The sequence below is a fragment of the Aptenodytes patagonicus genome, chromosome 4 (assembly GCF_965638725.1).
Source record: "Aptenodytes patagonicus chromosome 4, bAptPat1.pri.cur, whole genome shotgun sequence".
NCBI classification, from domain to species: domain Eukaryota; kingdom Metazoa; phylum Chordata; class Aves; order Sphenisciformes; family Spheniscidae; genus Aptenodytes; species Aptenodytes patagonicus.
This window is the reverse complement of record NC_134952.1, coordinates 44,757,691-44,783,681: the sequence shown is the minus strand read 5'-3', so window position 1 is coordinate 44,783,681 and position 25,991 is coordinate 44,757,691. Positions and strand designations below refer to the sequence as shown.

General features: G+C 35.7%; 1 protein-coding gene across 1 annotated transcript in view; it reads right to left on the bottom strand.

Moving 5' to 3' along the window:
- SPOCK3 (SPARC (osteonectin), cwcv and kazal like domains proteoglycan 3) overlaps positions 1-25,991 on the bottom strand; it is a 233,268-nt gene that overhangs the window by 116,774 nt on the left and 90,503 nt on the right. The window contains exon 4 of the mRNA XM_076336559.1: positions 10,320-10,434. Coding sequence (XP_076192674.1) covers positions 10,320-10,434 — 115 coding nt within the window. The remainder of the gene's footprint in view (positions 1-10,319; positions 10,435-25,991) is intronic.

Below are 25,991 nucleotides of genomic sequence, written 5' to 3'. Positions count from 1 at the left end.
ACAAAGACAAACGTTTAGAGACTTCTTCCGTGCTTTTACTGTCATTAAGTACACTATTTAATTTCCAAAAGTAGTAGTACATTTTAGTGTGAAGTACCAATGTATGCACATACTTCACTCTATGATGACAAACAAAATCTCCAGCTGCTACAATTAATGTATTTTTCACCACTGGAAACCTTAAAAGTATTGTTTTACACAAATGGAAATTAGTAGAATGACTTCTGTTCCCTGAACACTACTCCTACTCGATTTCACACACTTCACAGTTTTCTCTCCACTGGTACACAAGCAAAACAACAGATGTATTCTGAGCCTATAAACAACTTATAAAGCAAGACCTTCACATAAAATGAAATGCATTAGAATTGATGCTAGCTAGTAATAAAAGCACCTAATTATGATCAGATACAGATCCACATTAAAATTTTAAAACCTGTAAAAGAACCCCTCACATACAAGCATTCTGAAGTTTTAGTCTGTTCCATTACCCAGCGTTAGAATACTTCAGTAACAGTGAAAGACAAAAAAACCACAAATACACAACCCGCCAACAAATTCCAAATTAAGCACTAATTGATTACAAATGTTTGCATCAGCTACTTTACAATTGATAGTGTATTCTAATAAAGTACACTGAAAACTGATACTGACAGATAATTTTTAAAGCACTACAAAAACAAACGGCAAGCTTTACTTTAGATAAGTATTTGTAAGAAGGGGTATTGAACTGATCCTGTATTCATTTTGCATATTTTTTCTGATAAAGGAATATTCAAAGATTTTACTCTGATTATTTTGTATTATTTCAATGTTTACATAATAGTCCACAATGAATTTTACTGCTATGGACTACAATCACAACTTTACAGTTAAGGACAGAGAAATCGTTTATAAGCACCATTTTCATCATTATTCTTAATTTTGTTAAAATAAGGCAATCTTTTTAAGTAGTAGATTCTCAGGAATACTGTGAGGGAAAAGACCATTTTAAAACAGCAACAACAAAAAAAAGCTCACAAACCATTTTTTATGAATGGGACAGTACATTAACATCCTCCAGGGTTAGTCAAAAGTGTACACTCTAACAGCAATGCTTTCCTAGATCAAACGTCACATTTCCTAATTCTTTCCTGTGTTCTAGTTTTTGAACAGAAGTGTCCTAACTTACTGCCTTTTAGGAGGTGGTACAACTGAGTGTGCCTTCAACCACTGTCAGCAAGACAGAAAGAAATACAGAAAGCTGGGATCCATTTTCCTGCAAAAAAATCCTAATCCTAATTTATAATCTCATTGCAGAAGTGGAAAGTAGGACACTCATGATCACTGAAAAACTCATCGTGCAACTGATTATCCAGCGCACCCTCTCGCTCCTACAGACCACTGAGAATCTGAACAAGATTACTGGAGCAGGTAAAACATGAGTAGGCCTAGGACTTACTAAATTAATTGAAGTCCATCTGCATTAGTCTAGAGTAGGATTCCATATTTTTCTTAAAAATAGATGCATCATTGATTTTGAATGGGAAAAGTATAGTGGAAAATACCTGTCCTGCTAATAAACAGAATAGGGAAGTTCTATTTAGGTCTCCTTTATTTCAAGTTTTCTTTGCTCTCCTACAAAACATATATTACATACCACAAAAAAAAACCCCAACATTAAAACCTAAAAAAATTCTATTTTAGATTTCTACAGACACGGGGGGGGGGGAGAGATGGTATTTATTTTTCTTAAGGACAGCAACTTTTGAGTTTTGAAGTTTGGCTGCTAAATGTATAAATATTGTACGGTGAAGTTACAACTTTAATAAATAGTAAGGCTTATATGGGCAACATTGGTACTGCAATACATATTCTTGCAACCTACATACGTATCTTCCATTAGTGTTAGCAGAAGTTACTTATAGAGAGAGAATGAATTCCATTAGAAGATTCTGTTTTCCTCTACCTGTGTATCCATAACTCCCACTAAAATGAATGGAAGAAACACGTGCACACCAAGGAAAGCACAGGCCCTCACAACATATGCAAGACGTGATGCATAGAGTTAGTCACCTTTTTTCCTTCCCAATGCAATGAAACAGCTAGTAAACTAGAAGCTTCACTTTTTTCCTTCAATAAATTAAATTGCATAGCATATAAAAATCTCCAAAATATTCACATTTTCACCTCTCTTTTAAGCACATAAAAGTCAAAATTATTTTCTCAGCAAGTTGACTTAAGATATGGCTAAGCAAATTTCCTTTTCAGTACTTTACTGTAGAGTGTAAGTATGATCACAATGGCATAGTTCCACAATAATTGGACTAATCAAAGCTATATAATGTTAGTATTGTGAATGAAGTAGTGTTGCTCATTAGCCTATTACAAAAGAATTACTGTAAATTCAGCCTATGTGCAGCATCACTTCCTGTGCAAACAAACACAGATAATGCAACAAGCTTGAAACCCTGCCAAGCTGGCAGACTGGCAGCACAAATTATGCAAAGAACCAGAAAGCCTTCAGTAGATTCAATAGAGCTTGGAGCATAAGAATGATTAAGTGTTTCTGTGTACAACTACAAATCACAGTAATGAATCAGACTAAAATTTCCAATAAGGGACTTAACTGCACCAGCTGGCCTTCTTCAGCAGTATTATAATGTGAAATGATGACATCCTAAATAGTGGTGTTTGCAACTTTCACACAATCTGCCCAAAGCAAATCCTTTGTTTTGCTTCAGCTTTTTGGAAGTCTTTTTTTGAAATCATAATAAAATGCTGCAGCACCTAACGATACAGAAAAGCTACAAAGCTATACTGTTCCTTCTTCTCTGCTTCTTTTCCTTTTTTCTAATCAAATGAGAGCAAGGCTCTATTTGATTCTAATCAAACAGAGCATCTTCCACATCAGTTCTAACAGACTCTCTTTCAAAACTGCTCAGACTACTTAATACAACTACAGATTTGCAATTACAGCTTTTTTTTCTTTTTTTTTTTTTAATCAAAAACTTAGTGGTAGCAAGTCTGAATTGAAAACCCTCTTTCTCTTATTGTAAAATGAGAGTGATAGTAAAATACCTCAAATTCCAAAGTATGATGTTTTGGAGATCCAGGATACATGTGTCCATATGATAGGAACAGAAAAAATACATATACGTGTGTACACATTTATTTATATGTATGCATGTACATGTATGTGTGCACATGTGTGCATGTATGTATGCGTGTGTATTTTTCTTATCGAATGGACCTCTCACGTACTTGGACTTGGTCACTTTTTATGCCTGGGGACATAATCTCAGCCATGCAGTACCACAGCATGGAAACAGAAGAGGTTTCGGTTTGCTTTCGCAGCCGAATCAGTGTTACAGTTCTGCAGCACTTGAAATTTACTCTGGGCTTCTGTCACATCATGCATAACAGGAAAAGGTTAACCCATCTCATCCTTCAGGGCCCAGCACTCATCAATTCAAAGCTGAGATGGAGCATTCTCCTCATGTTATAATACTAAGGTGAACACACCCAGGGAAGAACTTCTGATAATCCAGCTCATATAAAAAAGTACTGAGACTGGTTTTCCACATTCCTCAAAAACACTGTAAGAGGGCAGGAGTCAAAAGCAAGATAATGGACTAGATGACCAATGATTTGAACCAAATCAGCACTTGGAAATGTCATTTAACTCAAAAGCCTAAAGGAAGTTGTAATAAGATTAAGTGCTAGCAGAAAATCTATCAAACTATCCCACTACCCTACCTTAGTAAATTAGATTGATTAAGTGATACAACATTTTTACCACTATCAGCTTCTGTGAGTCTACAATAAAGAGACGCTCTTTAACATGCTTTAATAATGAAATCATGGTAACTTGAAGACTGCACCCACAAGCAGAAATATTAGATAATTTTTGTTAATCCCTAAATTCAGGTCCTACTCCACACAAGCTTAGGGGCAGGGAACAATTCTCACTAAACTTAACTTCATTTCATAGAACACTTAAGAAACAGCAGAGGAAACATTTTACCCAGACAGCAGCCACCACTCCTTAATTCTTAAAGTAGTGAATTCTGCATCATTAGGCCCTCTGTACTGCTCACCTCCCACCCAGCTTCACATTTTATAGAGGTCCAGTCTGCACACTTCTCTGGAACCTGCCTTGTGGAGCTCTAATACAAAAAGAGCAATTACAATTTTTTGTTTCTTTGTTTTAACTTAGTTAAATGCTTACTTGTTATGACTCTCTATCCAGGACTACTGAATTCCTGTCATTTTCCAGGTAAATCATGATCTATAACTGAAATGCTTTTACCATGATTAGAGTCACCTCTCCTACCTTAATCTTTACTTTAACAAAATGGGTTAATTTTTTTAGAATTGCTAGTATCATCAGAATCTATTGCTTAGTTAATATACTCATAAAGAAGATCCAAAAAGCTGCACACCTCTATGACAAGGCAATTCTATTCCTCTTATGAACACCTTCCCTACGTTATTAAAATGACATAGGTATAGGCTGCTACCATAAAGAAGAAAAGAAAAAGTATAAAAACAAGACAAAGAAGGGACTGTAAATGACTGTAAGGCATAATCTGCAAAGAGAAAGAAAATAAATCATAAATAAAAAGATGTGCTACAAAAGGAACGATCCCTTATTTCTAAATAATTCCCTAGAGATGTCCTATACCTAATACATGAAATAAAAACTAGATCTGGAATACCTGAATTGAGTTACAATTGCTTCCTACTCTGAAACCTAAGAATACATGATTGGAGAAGGTGAGAAATCCAACAGAAAGAAAAAGAAAGTTTGAGGTCCTTACACAGGTAAGGAGGAGTAGCTGTCAGTCTTTAAACATTTCAATTCCATCTTAATGTGCCATGGATATAACATGGCAGAGACAAGCGCAATCTATTTCTCCCATAGCAGGGAACTGTTTTGTTGATGTGCACATTTTACATAAACAAACCCATAAAAAGCATAGCAAGACCTTCACGATGGGGGCAGGGGGCATAATGTATGGTGGGGAATTCATAAAACAGACAGATATACATTTACCTAGAAAAATTGCACATGCATTTAATGCATTGATTAATTTAATGCATCCAAGCATTGAATGATGTAATGTATCCAGTCAATTTTATGCAGTACATTTCTTTAACTTACGGAAGAAGAAAAAGAGACTGTTTATCAGATTCCACTAGGATCAATCAGTACAAGGTTAGTCGGTAGGTTCTAATATATCAAAAACACTCAAATTTACTCGGCCCAAAACTGTCTTGCTGTTTCCTCATTTCCAGAGCTTATACACAAAACATTTCTAAATGTTACTGAGCAAGTCGCCACTTTCCCAGTTTCTTGCAGTAAGCAGTCAAATCCTGGAATGGACTGCGTAATGACTGGGTCTCAACTGAATTAACCTCATTTGTAAATTGTCTCCTGCAGCTGGTTTGAGATAAAAGCAAAGAGAAACATTTGAAGTAGATAGATGCTTCCCCCCCCGCCACCCCCTTCTTTCAGCTTTAAGCATTAAGCTTAAATATTTTTGTTTTGACAAACATGCAGCACCAAAAAAGAATTTCAGTAAAAGTAATCCAACCAAAACCACAGGCACTATCCCATGTTTACTGTTATGCTTAGATTAAAATTCTCTGCTGGGTGGCAACCCTGCCCCATTTTTTCAAGTTTTCTACAATCCTGCTCTTCACCTGCAGCTAACCTACTTGCTTAGAACTTCACCTATACACTGCTTGGTTTCATACTGTAGCCCATGATTCACAGGATGTTATTCTCAGAGCAATTTACATGATGTGTCACTTCATATTATAATTGTCCATTTCAAATCTAAGACGAAGTTAACAGACTATTTGTCAGGACCTGCAAATCTATGATAGCTCATTGCTGGACTAACTTTTCAACTTTTCTGAGCCTGGTTATCTACCATCTTTCCATGGCCTTAATGAGTTCCTACATGTTGTGGTGTCACCACAAACTCTTTCCTTCTTTGCTCAAAGTGATGACCACAAGTACCTGAAGATTTAAGGATTTGTCTTTACCATCTGCTGCTCTGCATATACAAAGAGCACACATTCCATTGCAGGTATTCTGAAATATCCATTACCACCTACAGCCCTCCTCCTTTGACTCATCCCTTTTTATTTCCTGTCCAATTCTCTTCTGGCTGAACATTCACGTAACTTGAATTTTCTTCTTCCCCAAGCTCACAGGGGAACTCATAGTTCCCAGAGATTCTCAGAACCACAGATTCAAATAATTAAATCTCCTGAAAGTGAAGTGACTGAAAACTAAAACAAGTGGACAAATTTCTTTTAGTACAATGACTATCCTGCTTGTCACCATAACATTCACATCACTGTATCACGGCATTGGCAATTCTGTATTCCGATATTCTACAAGTTGTATTTGTAACTGAATGAAGTATACTCCAAAGCATTTCATTATTGCATGTACAGACACTTTACAGGGGTTTTCCCCATAAAGCCTATCACTTAACCAATAAAGATAAATTGGAAAGCACAAAGGAATGCTAAAACACCATTTAGGCAAAAGGAAAAGTTAATGTCAATCTCCAGAGTTTCAAAAGATCAATGAAAAATTCTATTTTACACCAGACTTTGAATTATTTGTTTATCATGCATTCTAGTGCAGGCAGCTACTCCCTTCCCACAGCAGTACACATGGAAGTACCTGGATAAATAACATTAATATATAACCTGCATGTTTTCCCCTCTTAAAGTACTTCCTCTTTCTTTCATAGGACACAGCTAAGAGCACAGCACACAGAACACAGCTTCAAACACAGTTATAGCCAGCAGAGATGCAAAGGCAATTACCTACTACCAACAAAAATCTGGCACCTCTAACCATGCCCCTATACTTTCTAAAGCTCTGGTACTCCAAACTACTCTCATGACCAATGATCTACACCACTTATTTCACCCTTCTGTCAAATACTGTTCAGTCTTTCCAGGACAGTACATAAAGGAAGCTCTTGCACCAGGATGCTGCAGCACTGTAGAAGCATGCTAGAAGAGGACTTGCCATCTTGGCAGTCTTCCAGAAAAGGAGACAAGCCCTGTGTGCAGTACCTCAAGACTGAGGGGAAGCCATGACCTCTGCTGCCATGGAAACTGAAGAAACAGCAAAACCACAGGCTTGCCTGACCCACACCATCATGAAAAGGACAGTGAGATGCAGTACCTGGTTTTGAAACCACAGAAAGGCAAGCACACTGCAGCAAGAGCACAGTGCTGGGATCCCCGAGATAATACAAATTTTAATACTTCTGAAAGCACAGGCAGAATCATCCCATCAGTAGAGTGTATTGTCACGTTAATTAATCCTGTTGGACCATGTCATATCACATCACTAACAGCCTTGCAGATGGCTGGGATATCCACTGATCACATGCTTCATTGTGTGGTACTGAGGTACCCTCAGTAATCCATACAGGGCTACAACAGTTTGGAAATTGTACTGTACAGATAAGAACAGCTGGGACAGCACGGACTGAATAACAGAATGTCCATGCCTAAGTGTTTTTTCTGCAAGTCAATTTCTAACAAAACAAGAAATTACTAATGTGATTTCTCCATTTGATACAATTATCAGCCTTCACTGATTAGCAACATTTCTGTCTATGCTATTACCTCAAAGAGTGACAGAATTTATATACAGAATTTTACGAACAAGGTAACAGGGCTGCTTGGAAATCCTGCTTCTAATAACAGGGAATTTAACTGTAAATCTGAGAATTTCAACTTGATGATACTCCAGAATAATCTATTCAGCTATAACAGTGTATTTCAGGCTCCTTTCCCTGGGGTAGCCCAAAGGTGCCCACAAACCTTTTTTTTATCTTGGAGGTATGCAAAGTCTCCTCTTCCCTGACTGTCTCTTGAGGATAGTCTTTGCCACTGTATCAGTTCACATGCTTAAAATTACTCTTCCTGTGCAAGAGTCTTGGGAATAATCTCTGCAACATCTATGGATCTATACAGCAAATATGTCAAATGGAAATCTATGGGCAAGTTCTTCATGAAGAGTTCCCAGTAATCCATGAAAAAGGTCTCAATTATTTTTCCAGAAGACATCCCCAACTGCCTTTTCTTAAAAAAAAAAAAAAAAAAAAAAATTCAAATTATCAAATCTGAGTAACGCCACATGCACACACACAGAGAAAAAGTGGAAAAGGAAAATTTTGGGGATGAAATTTTGTAAAGATTAATTCCCAACAGATTGAATACACACAACTGATACATTAGAAATGGATACAGGTAGATAATATAACCTGACAGTTGATAATATAATTTTTCTCATCTAATTTTTACCAAGACTTTTAAATGAGTGGACTAGTCCTTTGGGAACTTGGAAAAATAGATGGCTCTGTTGAAAATCAATACGCAAATTGTAGATATCAGTGAAGGTATAAAATCTTGGGCTAAATAAGTTAATAGAGATAAAGAGACCAGCAGACACGACTGCTTGTGAATACGCTATTCATACTGTTACCTCAAAGAGATACATACATACACAGAAAGGTGTATGTACTACTACAGAACCATACTACAGAAAGGTCAGAGACAGCATGAAGAAAACTTCTTTAGAAAGAAAGAATAAAGCAATCGATTTCTCCTTGAACCTGGTAATCTGGGGGAACAAGGAGATCTAAGCTTTGGAAATCCCTGTCCTGGCTCAGGACAGGTAGGTAGAGAATTGCTGCATCTAGCTTACAAGACTAGACTTGCAGTGCTTATTACAATCACCAAGTTGCTGCCATTCCTAAGTTTTCCATTATGAGATTGCATTATATTCAGACAACCTTTGCCTCTTAAAATATTACCTTTCTAAAAGCGTGCCAGGGACTGTGGGAGCAGTAATACAGGTATGAAGGCAGATGTCAATACATTTATTAATTCAACCACTGTATGCAGCGTCATATAGTCTAAAAAAGTTTTCAGCCTTTACCTACTGCATGTATACTTAATTTGGAGATAGCATTTTTTCACTGTTTTCAATAATGTGTGTAATACCTCTCAGAAATTTCAAATGATTGTGTTGTCTTTTCACAGTTGACATATTCCCCTGACAGTTCACATGCAGCTGAAATTAGCCTACCTAGCTTTGTCTGATAATTTTTGCACCTTACACAACACTTTATCAAACCAAAATGTCTAGCTCTACACTGAGATTGTTTGATATAAACAGTATAGCTCTACAAATAATGTAGAGCTTTTTTGTTAATTAACCGCAGCTGCAGATTGAGGGTAATTTAAACTTTTCCTTTCACTATGTACTATCTTGCTTCTTTGAAAAGCTACAGATGGGTTTATTTAAACATAACTAGACACTCAGAAGAACGTTCCTTGTATCATTCATAAAACTGTACCGGCTCTCTAAAAAGCTTGAAATGATCCTCTTACATCAGACAAGAAAGTCTCTATTTTCCTTAGCTCTTTTCAGCCCCTACTGAGCAAAGCACTTTAACACACACTTATTTCAATCGTTATTGAAGTTTAGCCTTTCCACTATGCTGTTGAAGTGCAAAAAAAATGAACAATCCCAAGTCAAATATGAAACTTGACTCCATCCCCTGAGCAAACAACAATCTCATGACTCAGCTAAGTGTATGGTTCAGCCCCCCACAAATTCACTTTCTGCCCCAGATAAAGCCACAGAAGTACATTAATATTTTGCCACTCTAAGACCTACATAAACAGAGCATCTGGAACTGTTCTCCCAAAAAAAGGTAAGAATAAAAATCATCTACATTTGGATTCTGGAATAACTTTATCATGTATTTGTTCCTTATATTTAACCAGTCCAGAATGCAAAGAAAATTGGAATGCAGAGAAGAAGAGAAAAAAAAGAAAAAAAAAACAAAAAAACCCAAAAAAAACCCAAAAAAAACCCCAAAAAACTTATACTATAACAGGCCATTACCTACACTTCTAACAGGCAGTTTTGAGTTCTCTGGCTTCATTTCAGAAGTGATGAAGTCAAAGTAATGTACAGCAGCAGGACATTATCACAATTGTTATATTCATTTGGTACTGGCACAGTTGGTATTTCCTTAAATGTATTTGTATCAGCAGCTTGTGATATTTAAATATGTACACCCTCTAGTTTACCAGCCTATCAAAAAAATCAAATATTAAACATTCTAATCAAATTATGCATACATAATTACTTCTAAAACCCACTACTACTGTGCTCATATGTTGTTAAATAACTAAACTAATTATAGCATATTTATGGTTTACAGTCAGTCACGAACACTACAAAAAAAGTCTATAGGATTAACTTTTAAAGTATTTACCTGTGTGTAAGCCTTCGGTGACTAATGCAAACAGCAGTTTGTTGATCCTGCGCAACACAGACCTTATGGCGACTACATTTCATCTTTAAACATGGATCTTTAGCCGGATCTAAAGCTAAAAATAATTTTAGAAAATTGTTAACAATTATCTAGAAACATGCAATTAAGAAAAGAAACACACTACACACAAAACCCGCCAAATATGTGGAGGGGGGTTGGCCTGCTGCTTGTACAGCATGATGGACTGAAAGGCACTGATTTTCACCAGGATAAAATGCAGCACACTCAATGATAATGCAAAATGAAGCTGTGCAAAATTCCTTACCAAGGAAAACGGATCTTCACGAAACATGTAGACTTCTGTATATTCTCATACAATACCACTGTTTTTTATTCATAAAAATACTAAGTACCCTATCCAACTCTCTCCTGGTCAACATTTGTAACAAAGATAATCAAAGGCTGCCGGTTTTTACTGTAGCTGAAACCACTTTTTTAATATTAGAATTTGCTTAGGACTTTTAGGAAGTCTGCATACCCATTATGTCATTCAGAGCACCAAATTGCCAAAGAAAACAATTTTGAACTGGATTCTGTTCTCTACAGTTCTCCATTTCAGTCATGTCACTTCTAAACAGAATTAGGTTTGTGATTTTTATATCTCAGAAGCCACCGCATTTCTGAAATCACAATAAAACCATAAGCCAAAAAGTAATGACAAAGAAGTCAGAAAGGCAAATGACATTTGATCAGGAGTCTGGAACATTTGTTCATTCAGATGTTGGCTGCCACATCTCCCACATACAAGATCTTTTAAAAAGCTGTAAGCCAGGATGCTAATAAAAAAAATGTACTTCTACTCAATCCATTTCTTGTCATTCCTACTATGAAATAACAACATCTACTAAGCTACGCTGCACAGTAATAATTCAGTAAGACATAAATGGTGATGTCCTGGTCCATAAGCAAATTAACCCAGAGAAGAGGAAAAGCATCCATTGGCTAAAATCTGTGGTTGTGTAGCTAAGAAAGTACTCACCACCACATTCTTTAAACAATTGTCATTTCCTCACTGTAATCCCCAAATACTGGTATTTCTACCCTGAAAGTAGTTTCCCTTTCCTGCTTACTAAGACACAGCTGGGTTCTTCCAACTCAACATTAAGTGGTGAATAATGACACTGTCTGAATTTACTGAGAAATTGTAACTCAGATGAGATTTTAGTAAAAGAAAAAGCATACTAAAACATGCAGGTGAGTGATTTGTATGACTCCATCCTTAAATACAAATTCTACCTGCAATATTCTAGGTCTCTTATTTCTGCTTTGTGGGGTTTTTTGTAGCTGGTCCTTTAGTCATTAATCCACACTCATCTTTGAACTACGCTTCGAACTACAAATACGAATTTCTGGCTATAATACTAGAAAAGCCAAATGATCCTGTTTGTTACTCATGACTAAATTTGTATAGCATATTTCTTGAGTAACCATGCCTACATGTTAATACAGAAAGTTCCTGCCAATTTATGCTCTCACAAGAAACAATCAACTTCTGATCTCTGATCTCCATGGTGTCCTTCAGGTAGATCTAAATATTCCAAAACTAATTTATTGCTACAGGTAGCCTTTTTTTTTTTTTTTTTTAAGCTTAATACCCCTCAAAAAAAACCAAACCAACACACAACCCACCCTAATAAGTTAAACACCAAAGCTAGTTTAAAGAGACACTACTGAAAATCCTAAATCACAAAATCAAGCAAGACAGCTATGAACAACTAGAACTCAGTTTTCCTGTGTTCATCTTTACTTTAGCATATTGCGATCCAGTCTTCAGTTATATTTCAGAAATGCTCTTTCCCCATTTTTCACATTTGCTTAAAAAATATATATTTCTATACATATTTTCTGAAAGGAAAGTTATGTTTCTTCTGTTCTTCATGATCAAAAGTAAACTTTTAACCACACCTCTATTTGAGCTGTCAGATAATATAAACATAAGGCTGACTAACCATGTACCAGGAAACAAGAACCGGGCTGATGATTAGTTACGCTTTTGACACGTGACTTTGTGGTGCGAAGTATGATTAAATATAGTCTAAGCAGCAACTTTTTCAGTTTTATTTCCTTCTTAACAGTATATTCAGCTGCGCAAAATATATACATAATATTACCAACAAAGCAGAAAAGTGATGGAGTCATTAATATAATAATAATTCAATGCAGACTGAAAAGAAATATTTTGCTAATTACAGCATAAGACATATGCAAAGATGCATTCCTCTTCCAGGTATTTTTATTTATTTCTACAGCAAACCAGCCATAAATCCACAATGAGTCATCCAGAATAAGTCAGACTACAACAACTCTAAACACGTGGTAAGTAAATGCAGCAAAAAATGACCGAACTAGGATAACAGAGTTAAGAGTCAAAATTAACAAGAGCATTTTCAGTATCCTTCTCCAATACACTTCAGATTTTAGAATCCATGTCAAACACTTTCTCTGCTTAAAGTCAGGCAGAATGTAATGTCAGTCCCTGGTAAGCATGAACAGATTATCACTTAATGTACTGGTCCAAGTACCTCTTCCCAGAATGCTCTCTGATGGAGACACTAAGGTAGCAATACTGGAATATGATATTGGCGTATCTTCAGATAACTGTTCTGCAAAACTGAATAGGTTAATGGAATAGAAATACATGAGCAAGAGAAATCGGGAATCCGATAAGGATGCTGAGTTCAGTATCAAATAGAAAACATGTTTCAGGAAAAGGGGTGAATGGAGGAGATCATGTAACTTTCCATTCCCATTGAAATGGTTATTTCTTTTCCTGAGTTCTTCGGACTCTGAAGGTGTGTTTTGACAATTCTATCAAAACTTAGCAAGCCATAACATATCTTTTTGGCAATGTTACAGGTAGAACCCAATTTTACACTTATTATCACACTTTGCCTTTATGACAACATAAAGATGGGTATCAAACTAGGGACGACACCTAGTTTATTGCTGGAATCAGAATGACTTTACCCCTAGAAAAGAACTCCAGGGGACAGAGTTAAGATTTAAAAAAAAAAAAAAAAAGTGCTGCACACACACCCCACACATCCCCCCACCACATGCAAGTAAATGAAAACATTTTAAGGTTTAAATAAAAACCCAAAAAACAAAAAAAAAACCAATGGAAGTCCAAAAGATCTAGCTAGGAAATCAAATTAGAAAATGGCTTTGAACACATAAGTGATGACAGAAAGAAGTGCTGGATTTTGACAGCACTATCAGAAAGAAAACTGTTGGGAAGAAAAAGACACTATAAGAATGCTCCATTAGGTTCCTTATGTATTCAACAGGCATTTTCCACCAAAGATAAACCAGATTGTTTACAATTCTGTGTTAAAAAATACTTTTCTGCGCAGCACCCATTCATTAACTTCACCTTTTAAATGAAAGGTAACAATAGGTGTTCATTGTTGAGAACCTAATGTTAGAAATCAGTTGTGCAAGACAACAGAACATCTGCAAGGCAACCCCTTTCCTGGCCCTGTGTTGATACCAAGCTCAGCTGTGTTCTGTCCATTTTTCCCCTCTAAGAATTTTCTTTGAAGAAAATCTAACAGCTTACAAAAAGGAAAGACTTATCCATAAATCTGACTAACGGATAACACATTCTGTGCATATGCACACTGTTTGTTTCATTTGCTATGAAACAGAGAAGTCGGGTTTGATTGGCCGTTTCTTTTAGGGTCAGGGTTTGTTTTATAAACCAAAGTCAAGTACTGAACAAAACTTATGTGTGTATGCACGTGCACACACCTGTGTATTTATAAGAGACATAAGAGTTTGTCTTGGCAGCTTTGTCCAGCTGCAGAGAAATGAAGAATTTTTAGGGATTTTTGACACCATCTCTACCAATTAGACATTGAAGACTATACCAGTGAGTTCATTAACTTCTCAGAGGTATTTCTTTATAGCTAACAGTTGACAGGACAGTCTGAGTGAGACACCTGTTTTGGACATTTCCAAAGTGAACCATTTCCTGGGCTAGACTGGGCCCTCTCCTACTAAAGGTTTACATATAACACATGGACTGGAAGCCAGGACACATAATCAATTCCGGAGTCTATCCAAACCTTACAGTACCAATTTAATCTTCCAGTATTTGCTGACTCAGTGGTTATAATGCCCTGTGTTCACCTCAGGTGTGGCATACTTTCATTATATAGCAAGAACGGCTATGGGACTGTGTTAGTACAGGGGCTACTGTGTAAGCAGAGTGAGTAAGCCAGCAGAGCCGCGGGTGCCAAAATCACAAGACCATCTTTAGATTCAAAGGCATGTTCATCGACATTAACTCACATTATCACTCAGTGGCCTGCTGGATTTCTTGCTCTCTGCTAGCTATGAACGCCCTACAGAAGTCTTTTTTCCTCATCTTATGTGTGATACATGGCCTCACTTTTTCCAATACTTTTTTGCGAAGATTTCTTAGTTACTGAACCAGTTTTAGTGATGCAAAAGCCACAGAAGAATGCATGACCTTGGACGCATTTTTTAAGAAGTTGCAGTATCTTACAAGAGCAAGGGACTGACCAAATAAATCACTGATATAAAAATACGGATTTTTGGAATGTGAAAAAGTCAGCTACCTGAAGGGTCAATGTCTACCTGGACTGACGCTGTAGCTTAGCAAGCCAGAGGATAAAATACAGAAAGAAATGTTGCCAGAAACTGTGAAAAGCAGTGCAAGTCTTTCTCTTTTTTTCTTTCAGTATCACATGCTATAGTCAACCCTATACTATGAAGTACATAGGATGTAAATTTTATTAACCTCTTTTGCACAATCTCACATTTTTAATTTTTAACCTACTTTTTAAAAATGGTAAACTTATGGATTGCATTAGTGATTTTCCCAGCTTTGAAAGGACTAAAAAAAATTAGGTATTTACGAAAGCATGGAAATGGCTTGCCTTTTTTTTAAACCTGTTTTACTTCATACCTGGAACAGACAAATGTACAATTTTCATGGAAAATGAAGGCTAAACCACAAGAAAAACATTTTCCAAAACCACAGTCTGAAATTTTTCATGCTGGGGAAGAACTGGACTCCCCTTACAATGCAGAGACATATCTGACTATGTCCAGTCTCTACATGGAGTCATCCTAAAGATCTTAAACTACTATGAAAATGCATATATTTATTCCAGGAAAAGTACCATTGACTTCATCTAAGCGTGTAACTCAGTTAACTCAGGAAATGCATGGCATCGAATCTTTAATTCTTCACTGCATCTTCTAGCAATCCCTGACAAAACATGCCTGCTTTACTCCAGCTCACTCAGAGCATGCAGACTTGCACTGACACCACCACATATTCCTTCCCATTTCTGTTAAAATAAGCAGCTATGAAACAGTACAATGTTCCCACCAAAAATATCGCAAGTGTCAAAATCCCACTGTGGAGCCATTTATGTATCCCTCAGAGCTATTTTCTTCAGCATGAAACAGACATCAATCTATGGGTTTTTATCTAATTCACATTTACTAAAATATCTTCATAATTATGAAGATTATTTTTTTTTCCATAACTGACATGAAAATGTAGTTTGTACAGCACAATTATATTGTCATTAAAAATAAGTGATGGTTTCCACTACGGTGAGAAGACTCTAGACGTAAGCAATATGTTTATTTAAGGCTTGACAGAAATCATTTCTTTATTAGTGGCTATAATGTATCAGCTGACTTTCTAGAAAGTCAGATACAACCACCTTCTAAAGACACAGGCCTGATCTTAGCTTTATCAACTGGATAATATTCAGCTTTATTTAGCTCCTAATATTCAGAAAAGTGTGCTTGCTATAGGTTATTTGCCTATATGCCTACTTTACATTTGTCCATATATTTCCCCAAATTAATATCAAATGTTGTATTAATTAAATTTCAACAAGCAATAAAATATCATTGTCACAAAAAGTATTACAAAGGTATAAAATGCTTTGTAATATCTACTACTTCTTTAAGAACTTATATAGAAAATTAAAAATAATTTGCTCTCTGCTGAAAAATTATGGAACAGAATTAGGATCACCTGGTGACTTTTATAGATGGATATGGATGCTATTCTCACATGCTAAGGAAGCAATTAATATTCAAAAAATTGACTCAATTATTACTAATGGATGTATTTATTTATAATTCAAATTTGGAAGAGCAATTCAGCAAAGCTTCCCATCATCTCTTCTGTAAGTTAATTTACAGCTAGCACTCCCGGAATCTGACATTAGCCAGAACATCATTTTTATTGGGAATATAACAGGAAATCAATATTAGCAAGACATAACATAGGAATCCTCTTAACAGGAGCTCTGTGGCAGAAACCACAGTAAATTACCATTATTTCACAATCTGCTGAGTGCATTCTGACATGTTCCTAATTTTCCATTCCCAGCAAAATGAAAGGGGAAAAAAGGTTAAGGACAAAGTTTTCAGACTTAAATTCTATTTCCCTCCTCCAAAGTTTGTGATTAATTTCTGATGGGCAAAATAAGAACCAGCTAGACATTTTGCTTTATTACACTTACTAAAACTTAAGCTATATTTTGAGTATCCCATGAGTGGTTTAATTTCTCTAGTTTAAAAGGCAGGTCTGACTTCTTTGCCTACAAAGTTTTCACATTTGACAATGGTGGGAGAAAAATATAAATTACCTAGAAGTTTTAACTAAAATATTAATGATTAGGTCAAACGCCTAGGTTACAACCCTAGGCAGACAGACATCTAGACGGGAATGACTCATATTGCCTGCTTTGATAAAATACACAATTCCTGAAGATACCTAAAGACCATCAGTGTCATTACTTCTCCATTTTGAAAGATGGTGATTTCTCACCTCCTAAAGCAGAATTTCTCACTGAGAAATGTGTTGGGTCTAGAGAGATGAGCAGAATCCCAGCACCACAATTTCCAGAAACAGTAGGGAAGAGAGGAAGGCAGAACACATAAACACTCAGTTGATATTTTCAGCTAACATGGAATCCAGATAAATGTTTAATTACAGTTAACAGTGATAGTGGTTATTTTTTGCCTAAATTGTACAGTGATCAGCATCCAAAATTTGCATCCATGCACATAGGCCCTCCTCAGCCACAGATGGTTTGAATCCACACTGCTGTGGATTCATAGCAAGACATCCCTGTCTTGTTGTGCAACATACCTACTGAGAATAAACACCTTTTAACTTCAACAAGAAAATGAATCATTGTGCAACTAACAATCCGAGATTCATGAATAAAAATGAGAGAATAAACAAGAAATAGACTACATCAGTAACCTGATGGGGATGTTCTGAAAAAGAAGAATCTCAAATTTTTGTTTCTTCTCCTAGGGATTGTATTTGCCATTTAAGATTCACTATATAACATGAAAAGTAGAATTGGTAGCTACAGCTGGACATTCACAAGAGGAATCTTCTTGTATATTTGTTCCACCAGGCCACACGAATCTACAACTTCAGTAAGAAGGGTAGAGAGAAGGTTCTTCTGCAGGTGGCCAAGCAAGTAAGTAGAGATTAGATTCAAACCCCTGAACGTTATGGGCTGTCTAGAAGTCTGGTTTCTAACTTGTGAGCAAATGCCTCAACAATTAATGTGTCTGTGTGCATGGAGGTTGCTTCTACCCAAGAAACACCTACTCTCACGAGTGCTCAGAAGTCTCCATACTGCTGAATCAGGGACAATTCTGTAAAGCCTCTTAACAGGTTCCTGTTTAGATGCGTCACTGTTCCCAGCATTTTATATTACTAAGCTCTGGTACATTAGCACTGAGTGCCAAGTTGCCCTGCAACGGTTGCAGTTATGCTAGATAAAGTTCTGAAACAGAAACATCTAATACTGAGTTAGAACCATCTGACACAAAATAAAGTACTGTCATATTTCCCTTTTGCTCACTGCTGCAATCAAAGTGTCAAAAAAAAAAAAAAAAGGAACTAAAAATGCATTCATACTAATCATAATACTGTACCTGCTATTCTGGGTACTGTTAATGTAAGTTAAAATAATTGCTCAAAAAAAATAAAATAAAAGCTGGCAGTCTCTATTCCTCCTCTGGAACAAACCCACTAAAGCTTGATCTCTTTTTCACAATTTCAAAATACTTCACTCATTCTTTCTCCACTCCCTTTAAAACAATCATCTTCATTGAGCCACACATTTTTTAGTCACTCGTGCAGAAGTGTAAGCCTTATTTATATGTCCTAATCCACCCCCGCATTCTAGCTCACAGAAGATTAGGTATTTGTGTCCTGGAGAAGGGAAACTGCACAGGACATGTTCCACCAACAGCTTCTTTTCTATTGTAGTCTCCAACTGAGAAACTTTACTCTTAGCAACCTCAACAATATGATATGAGGGGTAAGCAAGTTTTTCAAGTGGGCAGATTCCAGGATGAACAGCTAGGACAGATAATTTATATAATAAAAATATGTCTGTGTGGGTGCATGTACCTGCATGACTAAATGTGTGTAAAACAGCTAGTAAGGATCTGTCCCCCACATTTTTTTTTTAAACATAACTGTTTAAATAATCATACTTAAAAGTGTATTGTACTGCTGATTGCCAAATAACCGCTATATCATTTAAGGACCTCCTAATTTTCTTCCAAATGTTCTAGTCTCTAAATCTCTAAAATTATCAAAAATGCAATCTCCTTGGGCAACTTTTGCCCAAGCTCCGCATTTCTGGCCTGCACACTTCATCTCAAATTCAAACTGTGTGCTTAGCAACGTCCACTGATGCACTCCACCATCTTTCAGCATTGCGGTAACCAACGTGCATTAGATTTCTCATCTATGAAAGAGAGATGTTGCAACTCTTCATATACTGATGCTTATTAAATGTTTTGGTATCTTTACTATTAAACTCTCACTTGAAATCTTTAGAAATTAACAGATATTACACTACCATAGGCTGTAGTTTTCCTAACAGAGTTTTTACCTGAATGAAGGTTATATTTAATCCTACTTATTCACTTAGGTTTTGGGCAAGGGTGTGAGCATGGCTGGGTGAGTGGGGGAAATATGAAATATAAAACTCTCCTATCAAGATTTTAAGAGTAATTACTGACTCCAAATTTCTCAAACATCGGGTGCTTACCTTCAGACTTTCAAAAGACATTTGAGCAGTCTACTCCTATGATTAGCACCATTTAAAAAAAGCAAAACAAAAAGACCCCCACCAAAAATAAAACCAAACCAAAAGAAAAACTACACACACTCTTTTGGCCCTCAAGAGGTAAGGCACCCCAAAATCCCTAGCTACCTTTGGCAATCTTTGCCCAGGCCCACAGCCTGAAGTGACTGCATTTTTCTTTTTTCAATGGTTAGCAGTAATGGTTTTGTAATTTCTAAATTACAAGAAATTCTCCCCCTCACAAATATCCGTGAGCTCTGCTTCAAAAACATTACCATAATTTTGTGTTCTCTCTTTTGGGTATTCCTTGAAAGTTTACAAGAAAATAGCTTACCCATAGCTCAAAAGTTGATGTAAATGAGAAGAAAGTCCACGTAGTAAAAGTCAAATGCCACCCTTACTTCTATCTGTGCAAATTCAGAAAAGATTCTAATTATTTAAATTGCCAAAAAAAGGAGTTACTTTGGACTCAGACTGGTGTAACTGACAACAAAATTAAACCAATTATGTCCAGTTTCTTCTATATGTAAGAAGAAATTCTCAAATATTCTGCAAAAATAACCAAAACAGCTATAACCAGTAGAAATGCATGTGCATACTTAGCTGGCATCCTTTAGGATTTCAGCAGCTTTAGTGAAGCACATTTTCTAAATCAGAATGTCCACTTCCTTGATTTGGCAGAAAGAAATAACACCTTAAGACTACCTGAAAGTTCACAACAGTAATTTATCACTAGCAAACAGTTAAGCATATTATCTTTTCCATAATACACTAAAACATAATTTAGAGACATGCTGGCTGCATCAGAACTGACTTCTGGGTTCTCCAACTCAGACAATCAGGGGAAAGAAACATTTGCATACCTATAACAGCAGAAAGGCATCTTCTTTAAACTTCTCCCACCTATTATCTCACATGCCAAGATGATTACTCTTGCAAAACAACATGCTATAAGATGTATTTTAATTATTCCAGTCTCTTGGAGAACTGGTCAATTTCTGTATTTAATTATGTATTTTTAGGTTAAAATGAAGAGAGCATTTTAATCAGAATATTTTTTACTGTAATCCACTTCAGCTTTTAAATTTTTTAAACCAACTAAAACAGAATCCAGTAGACTATTCATATAAAGTATCTAATACATCAGCAATATACATACATATGTATTTTGAAGAAGCCTAGCATAACAAAAATAATCAGGAAATGTACTTGTGATAAAACTGAATGAAGACGTCCACATAAAATACGTTCCGTAAAGAAGTCACAAAAGTTGAAATCACATTTTGCATCACAATATGCAGAGCACATTAATTTTTCAGTCAGCTAAGCTTTTGTATACATCCTGGCTCAGACAAACCATCTATGAAAAGTTCTTTGAGCTTAAAATACTGAAATTAAAGGCAAACCTCAAACACTACTGTTTTCTAGTATTTAAAGATATTTCACTGTTAGAAGCTAACAACCACAAATATATCAAACCTGTAGAACTTCCAAGTAGATTTAAGTGGCCATTAGAAAAAAGAGAAAAAACAAAAAGTACAAATTTATCTTCTGTAAAATTATAAATGTAAAGAAATTGGACCTACTCCATTAAAAATTCATTTTGTAATGTTCCTTCCAGGGTTTCTCTTGGATCAGTAGATTCATGTTTGCATGAAACACTTCTGGTCTCCAGATTGAGAGAACCCTGTAGTTTGGAAATACAGACAGAACTACAGGTGTTCTGCAGTTACTAGCTTGTAACAAAGAAATACACAATCTCAGTCACTTTTGAGTACGTACCTGTGTCCTGACTCATAGCTATCAACACCTGGCATAGCACAGAAAAGGAAGACGTTGTGTATTCCCTGTACGTGGACAGGATGGAGCAGAGAGTAGCTTGGAAGGAACACTGGAGATAAGTCGTCAAGCGAGGTGACTTCAGAGCGGCAGAGCATGCAATACTTCAGACAGAACGTTCCACAGCCAAACCTGGCCTTTCTCTCCAAAAGGCACCTTGACTCAATACAACAATTCGACAGCTTAGACTTATTTTTTGTATTAGCAGATGAATACGGAAAAGTGTCTAATGAATACCAGTGAGCATTTTACTAACAACCTGGGTTTATTACAACCACAAATATTTTTTATAGTACCAATATTCATCTTTTATCTGACCTACAGATATTTTTTGCAGTTTTGGCTAAGTCCTGTTTTGAAATTTTGAAGGGCATACCTACCCATCTCACAGCACATGTTTCAATACATGAGGCAATCCATTTGTTTCCATCCATGAACACAGTTTTATGAATGAAATGTTAGTTTAAAACCTGCGACCTGGAGATGACTTACAGGGAGAAAGTCTCATTTAAAATGAGACCTAGCTAAATAAAAAGCAAAGCCTGAATATATTTAATTGCATATTATGTAGTATATAAAAGCAGAGTAAATGTTCTGGAAGCATATGTTTCCTTTCTTTTCTATTCTTATTTAAAGCACTTAAAGTACTCTCTCGGGGGGGGGGGGGGGGGGGGGGGGGCGGGAGGGAAATCATAAAAATGTAACTTCTGGATCTGCCCTTTAGTCAGTCTCACTGATTCTCAAATCTAATATATTCAAGGTCCAAAATTTGTTTTTTCGACATTTTTTGGAAATTGTTTTTATTTACTGCTGGCCACGCAGATTCTGCCATGAGAGGTCAAGTGGTTTCTTAAAGTTTCACAGATGACAAATAATAGCACAATTTCTGTTAATTACGTAAGAACTTCAGGCACAGTCCTGAAATCCTGTCATTCTCTCACAATCCTGTCCATCAAAATGCAAGAACAATGCAGAGGTTACTAACACGAATTCTACATGCCAATGCCATACTGCAACTTATTTGTCCTGGGATGTATGTTCTTTGCACACTGTAAATTAAAAATTAGTGAAGAGTTATGTATATGTCAACCAGAGATAAACAGGATTACAGAAACAGACAAGAAACATCTTAGTTAAGAAAACAACTTAAATAAGAAATCAGGTTTTTAAATCTAAGGTGGTAAAATAAAAATGCGCCAAAAATGCAACTTTTAACATTTAAAATGTGCTTTAAGAACTGTCATTATTCTATTCAAGTTCAAGAAAAACTATGTACAGCCTTTTTTCTTCTTTATATTCTTTGGTTGGCCTTTTTAAAGGAATTTATTAAGCTATTTATTTTTCCCTCACCACTAAACAGTAATGTGGGATTTCAGATTTCATATTCTTAATAACTACCTCTATTAGCTATTTTACAAGCTTTCTTATTAAATTCCTGTGGCAAACATAAGAAAGTTCATTAGGCCATTAAGTGAGCCTGTAGAGAAGAAGCAGTCCTAGTACACACCAGAACATTTTCAGGCACACAGTCCTCAGGGACCAATGGCATCCTTGACTCAAGACAGTTAGCTGGGACATCCCAATACAGTAGACAGAAGCAGAAGCACTTTAAAAATGGAGAGATTTGCAGGACTGAAGTTTAGCAGGTTTGTGAAACGCAAACAAACAGTTCCACATACCCTTTGCTCACCATGCTGCCAGCTTAAGGTCTGGTGCTCTACCTCTAGCCAGTCACTGTAGCCCTGTACCACATTTCCGCTATTCTGACGTAACTATTTGTGGGTCTGAATGGCTACCTGAATCCATGATTTAGCCAGGTTAAAAACAAACAAACAATAAACTTTTTAATTTATCTTATGACAATTCAAGATTTGGTGACTCTACAGACCTCACATCAGGGCATAAAGCAAGGGTGGTAGGGGAGCAGGAACGAGGGGTTAAACTGCTACTGAAGGCAAGCAAAATCTCGTATTATGGGCTAGGTTTAGCCTCACTAAAAATCCTTTATGTAGCCTTTCTTAAAATAGATGTAAGAATTTACAATCCATTCAATAATTCTACAGAAATAAATAATGAAACAATTTGAGATCCACAACTAGAAAAACAGATGTGTACTACCCAGTGCACCTGAATTAGGAGCCAAGACTATGAACCGTATAAGACAAAGCACTTCCATGGTGTTACCACAGTAGAGAAATTTATAAAAGAGAAATAATAAAGAACCACTAAAGCACAGCATCAGATGATGAAGAAAAAGCACTATTAAAGCGTTCCTCAGACATCTACAAAAGATCTTTTCAGGCAAGGGCTGGCTGAAAGTAATAAAAAGCAGTGGGAATATGTCTAACACAGGATTTGGTTTATTTTCTTGGTGAACAGGATTCCTAAACAAACCTAAATACCTGAAGCTGGAAACTGTTCACCAGATTAAAATGTTGGTGCAGATAAAGAAATGGTGTCTTTGTAGGAGGACACTATGAATTTCAGAAAGAACAGAACTGAAAAGCTGTTAAAAATATTTCATGCTTATTTACTATTAAGACTAAACTATATTTAAAGTGATATGTGATGCATTTTAATTGCAAAGTACTGCAATTTATCTTGAAAGTGATGGATATATATTTCGAATTTTAAAACATCAATAGTTTTGCTATAAAAACTAGATCATGAGTGCATATATCAAATGTAGCAAAGTTAAATCTACATAACTGTTTTCACAGTCTTCAACTAATGGATCTTCATTAAACTCCCTTATGACTTCCTAGAGCTTGCAAATGGGTGAATCAAATTATTTTATTGAATATGACTCTAAATGGTTTCAGTTCACAGTACAGAAATGTATTCACAAATTATAGATATGTGTTTGCATGTATTTGCATATCCTTAGTTACCCAAATTATTACAGAACCAGGTAGATGAAACATAAAGAGCTAAAAGGCAAAGACTCAACTAAAATATGTGTTTGAAATTGTTTCAAAATCTGTGTCTGCTGTAAAATGGTATCTACAATATTTCTGCTGTAAACAGACATCTAATATAACCTGATACTATAAAAGCCAAATATAATTCAGTGGAATGGTTTACAAGACATGTTATAAATATATCTACAAACCAACTATACTTTCAGGGTGTTCATCCTCCATGGAAATATCATTTCATATTTTTTCCATTACATGAAAATACTCCACTGTTCCTCCAAGGTATTTCTATTGAGCAAAGGAAAACATCCTTTGCACTTTAAAAAATTATGCTAGTGTCTTTCTGTATGCAATTTTATTCAATACCTACACCATCCAAGCTCTGCTACCATCTGTAGTCTAAAAATAAAATGTCCCGAAAGTATCTTGTATATTTTTATCTGATGTAAAAGTGAAGAAAACATGTTAGCAAGTATTGTTGTGGGTTTTTTTTAATTTGAGAAAACATTGAGAAAACATACATAAAAGGTACTAAAATATTCAACTTGGAATAGTCCAAAACACAAAACATCCTAATTGCTTGCTTCTAAAACCACTGAAGGACAGAACTTGCCTTTTAGCAGTAACCAAATACAATTAATACAACATTCAGATTCATGCCAACAATAATACCTGCTCCACATGATTGTTTATTAAGAATTTACATTGTGATATTTATAGAAATACATATTTATGTTTGTATATACAATCATATACAGTCAAAACATTTATTTAAATACATCTTTCTATCTTACATGTATATAAGCAGAAGAGAGTTCAATGGGAACATGTACTTTTTGGACAAATATCAGGTGTTGCTTTAAGGAATGGCAGTGGTGGATTGCAATGCAAGTCATAATATTTTTCCATCTTTCAAAATAACTTATATTTTGCAGCCCAGGAGTAAATACCACTATACATTTTCATAGTAAGGGCTAACCTCCTGGAATCCTCGGACATGTATTTCCATATAACCACTCTTACTAATACCAACAGAATTACACAGATCTGTCTACCTGACCAATTTTGACATACTTAATTGTATTAACAGAAGAATGCCTTTCAAAATACACCGAAGTATAGAAGAGTGAATTAAGACACTATTAAGACACTCATTATCATATACACGACTATTGATTCCTTGAACCACAGACTTTTCAAATATTACAACAAAATATTAGCTTTAAGATTTGGGTTCAGATTAAAGATGCATTTTGAAAAAAAATAAAGATATATTATCCATATACAGTAAATCTATGAAAAATCTTAGAAAAGGCTTTAATAGTGATATAAATCTTTGGAAAATAATAACTATGTGTAGACCTCAAAGATATGCTTATATGACAAGCACTGGTTCCTCAAAAATACTACCTGCAAATTAATACGGGCATTGGCTAAACATAATTTGAAAAAGGTCCCCATACTTTGCTGATTTCAAGCAGAATATGGATACACAAAATAATAAATGTAAATAATGAGAACCCATTTGTCTGACTACTAGTGATATCGACATGAAGTTACATGTGCACCAGGTACCTACACCACAGCCTAAAAGACAAAGGGGTGTAATAGAGTATTTTTTAAATGACAACTAACAATTTGAAAACACAGACATGAAGCTAAATATTCCACCACCACCTCTATTACATGTCGTCAGCTGGGGTTTATACAGTTTAAAGGTCTTCATATTTTGT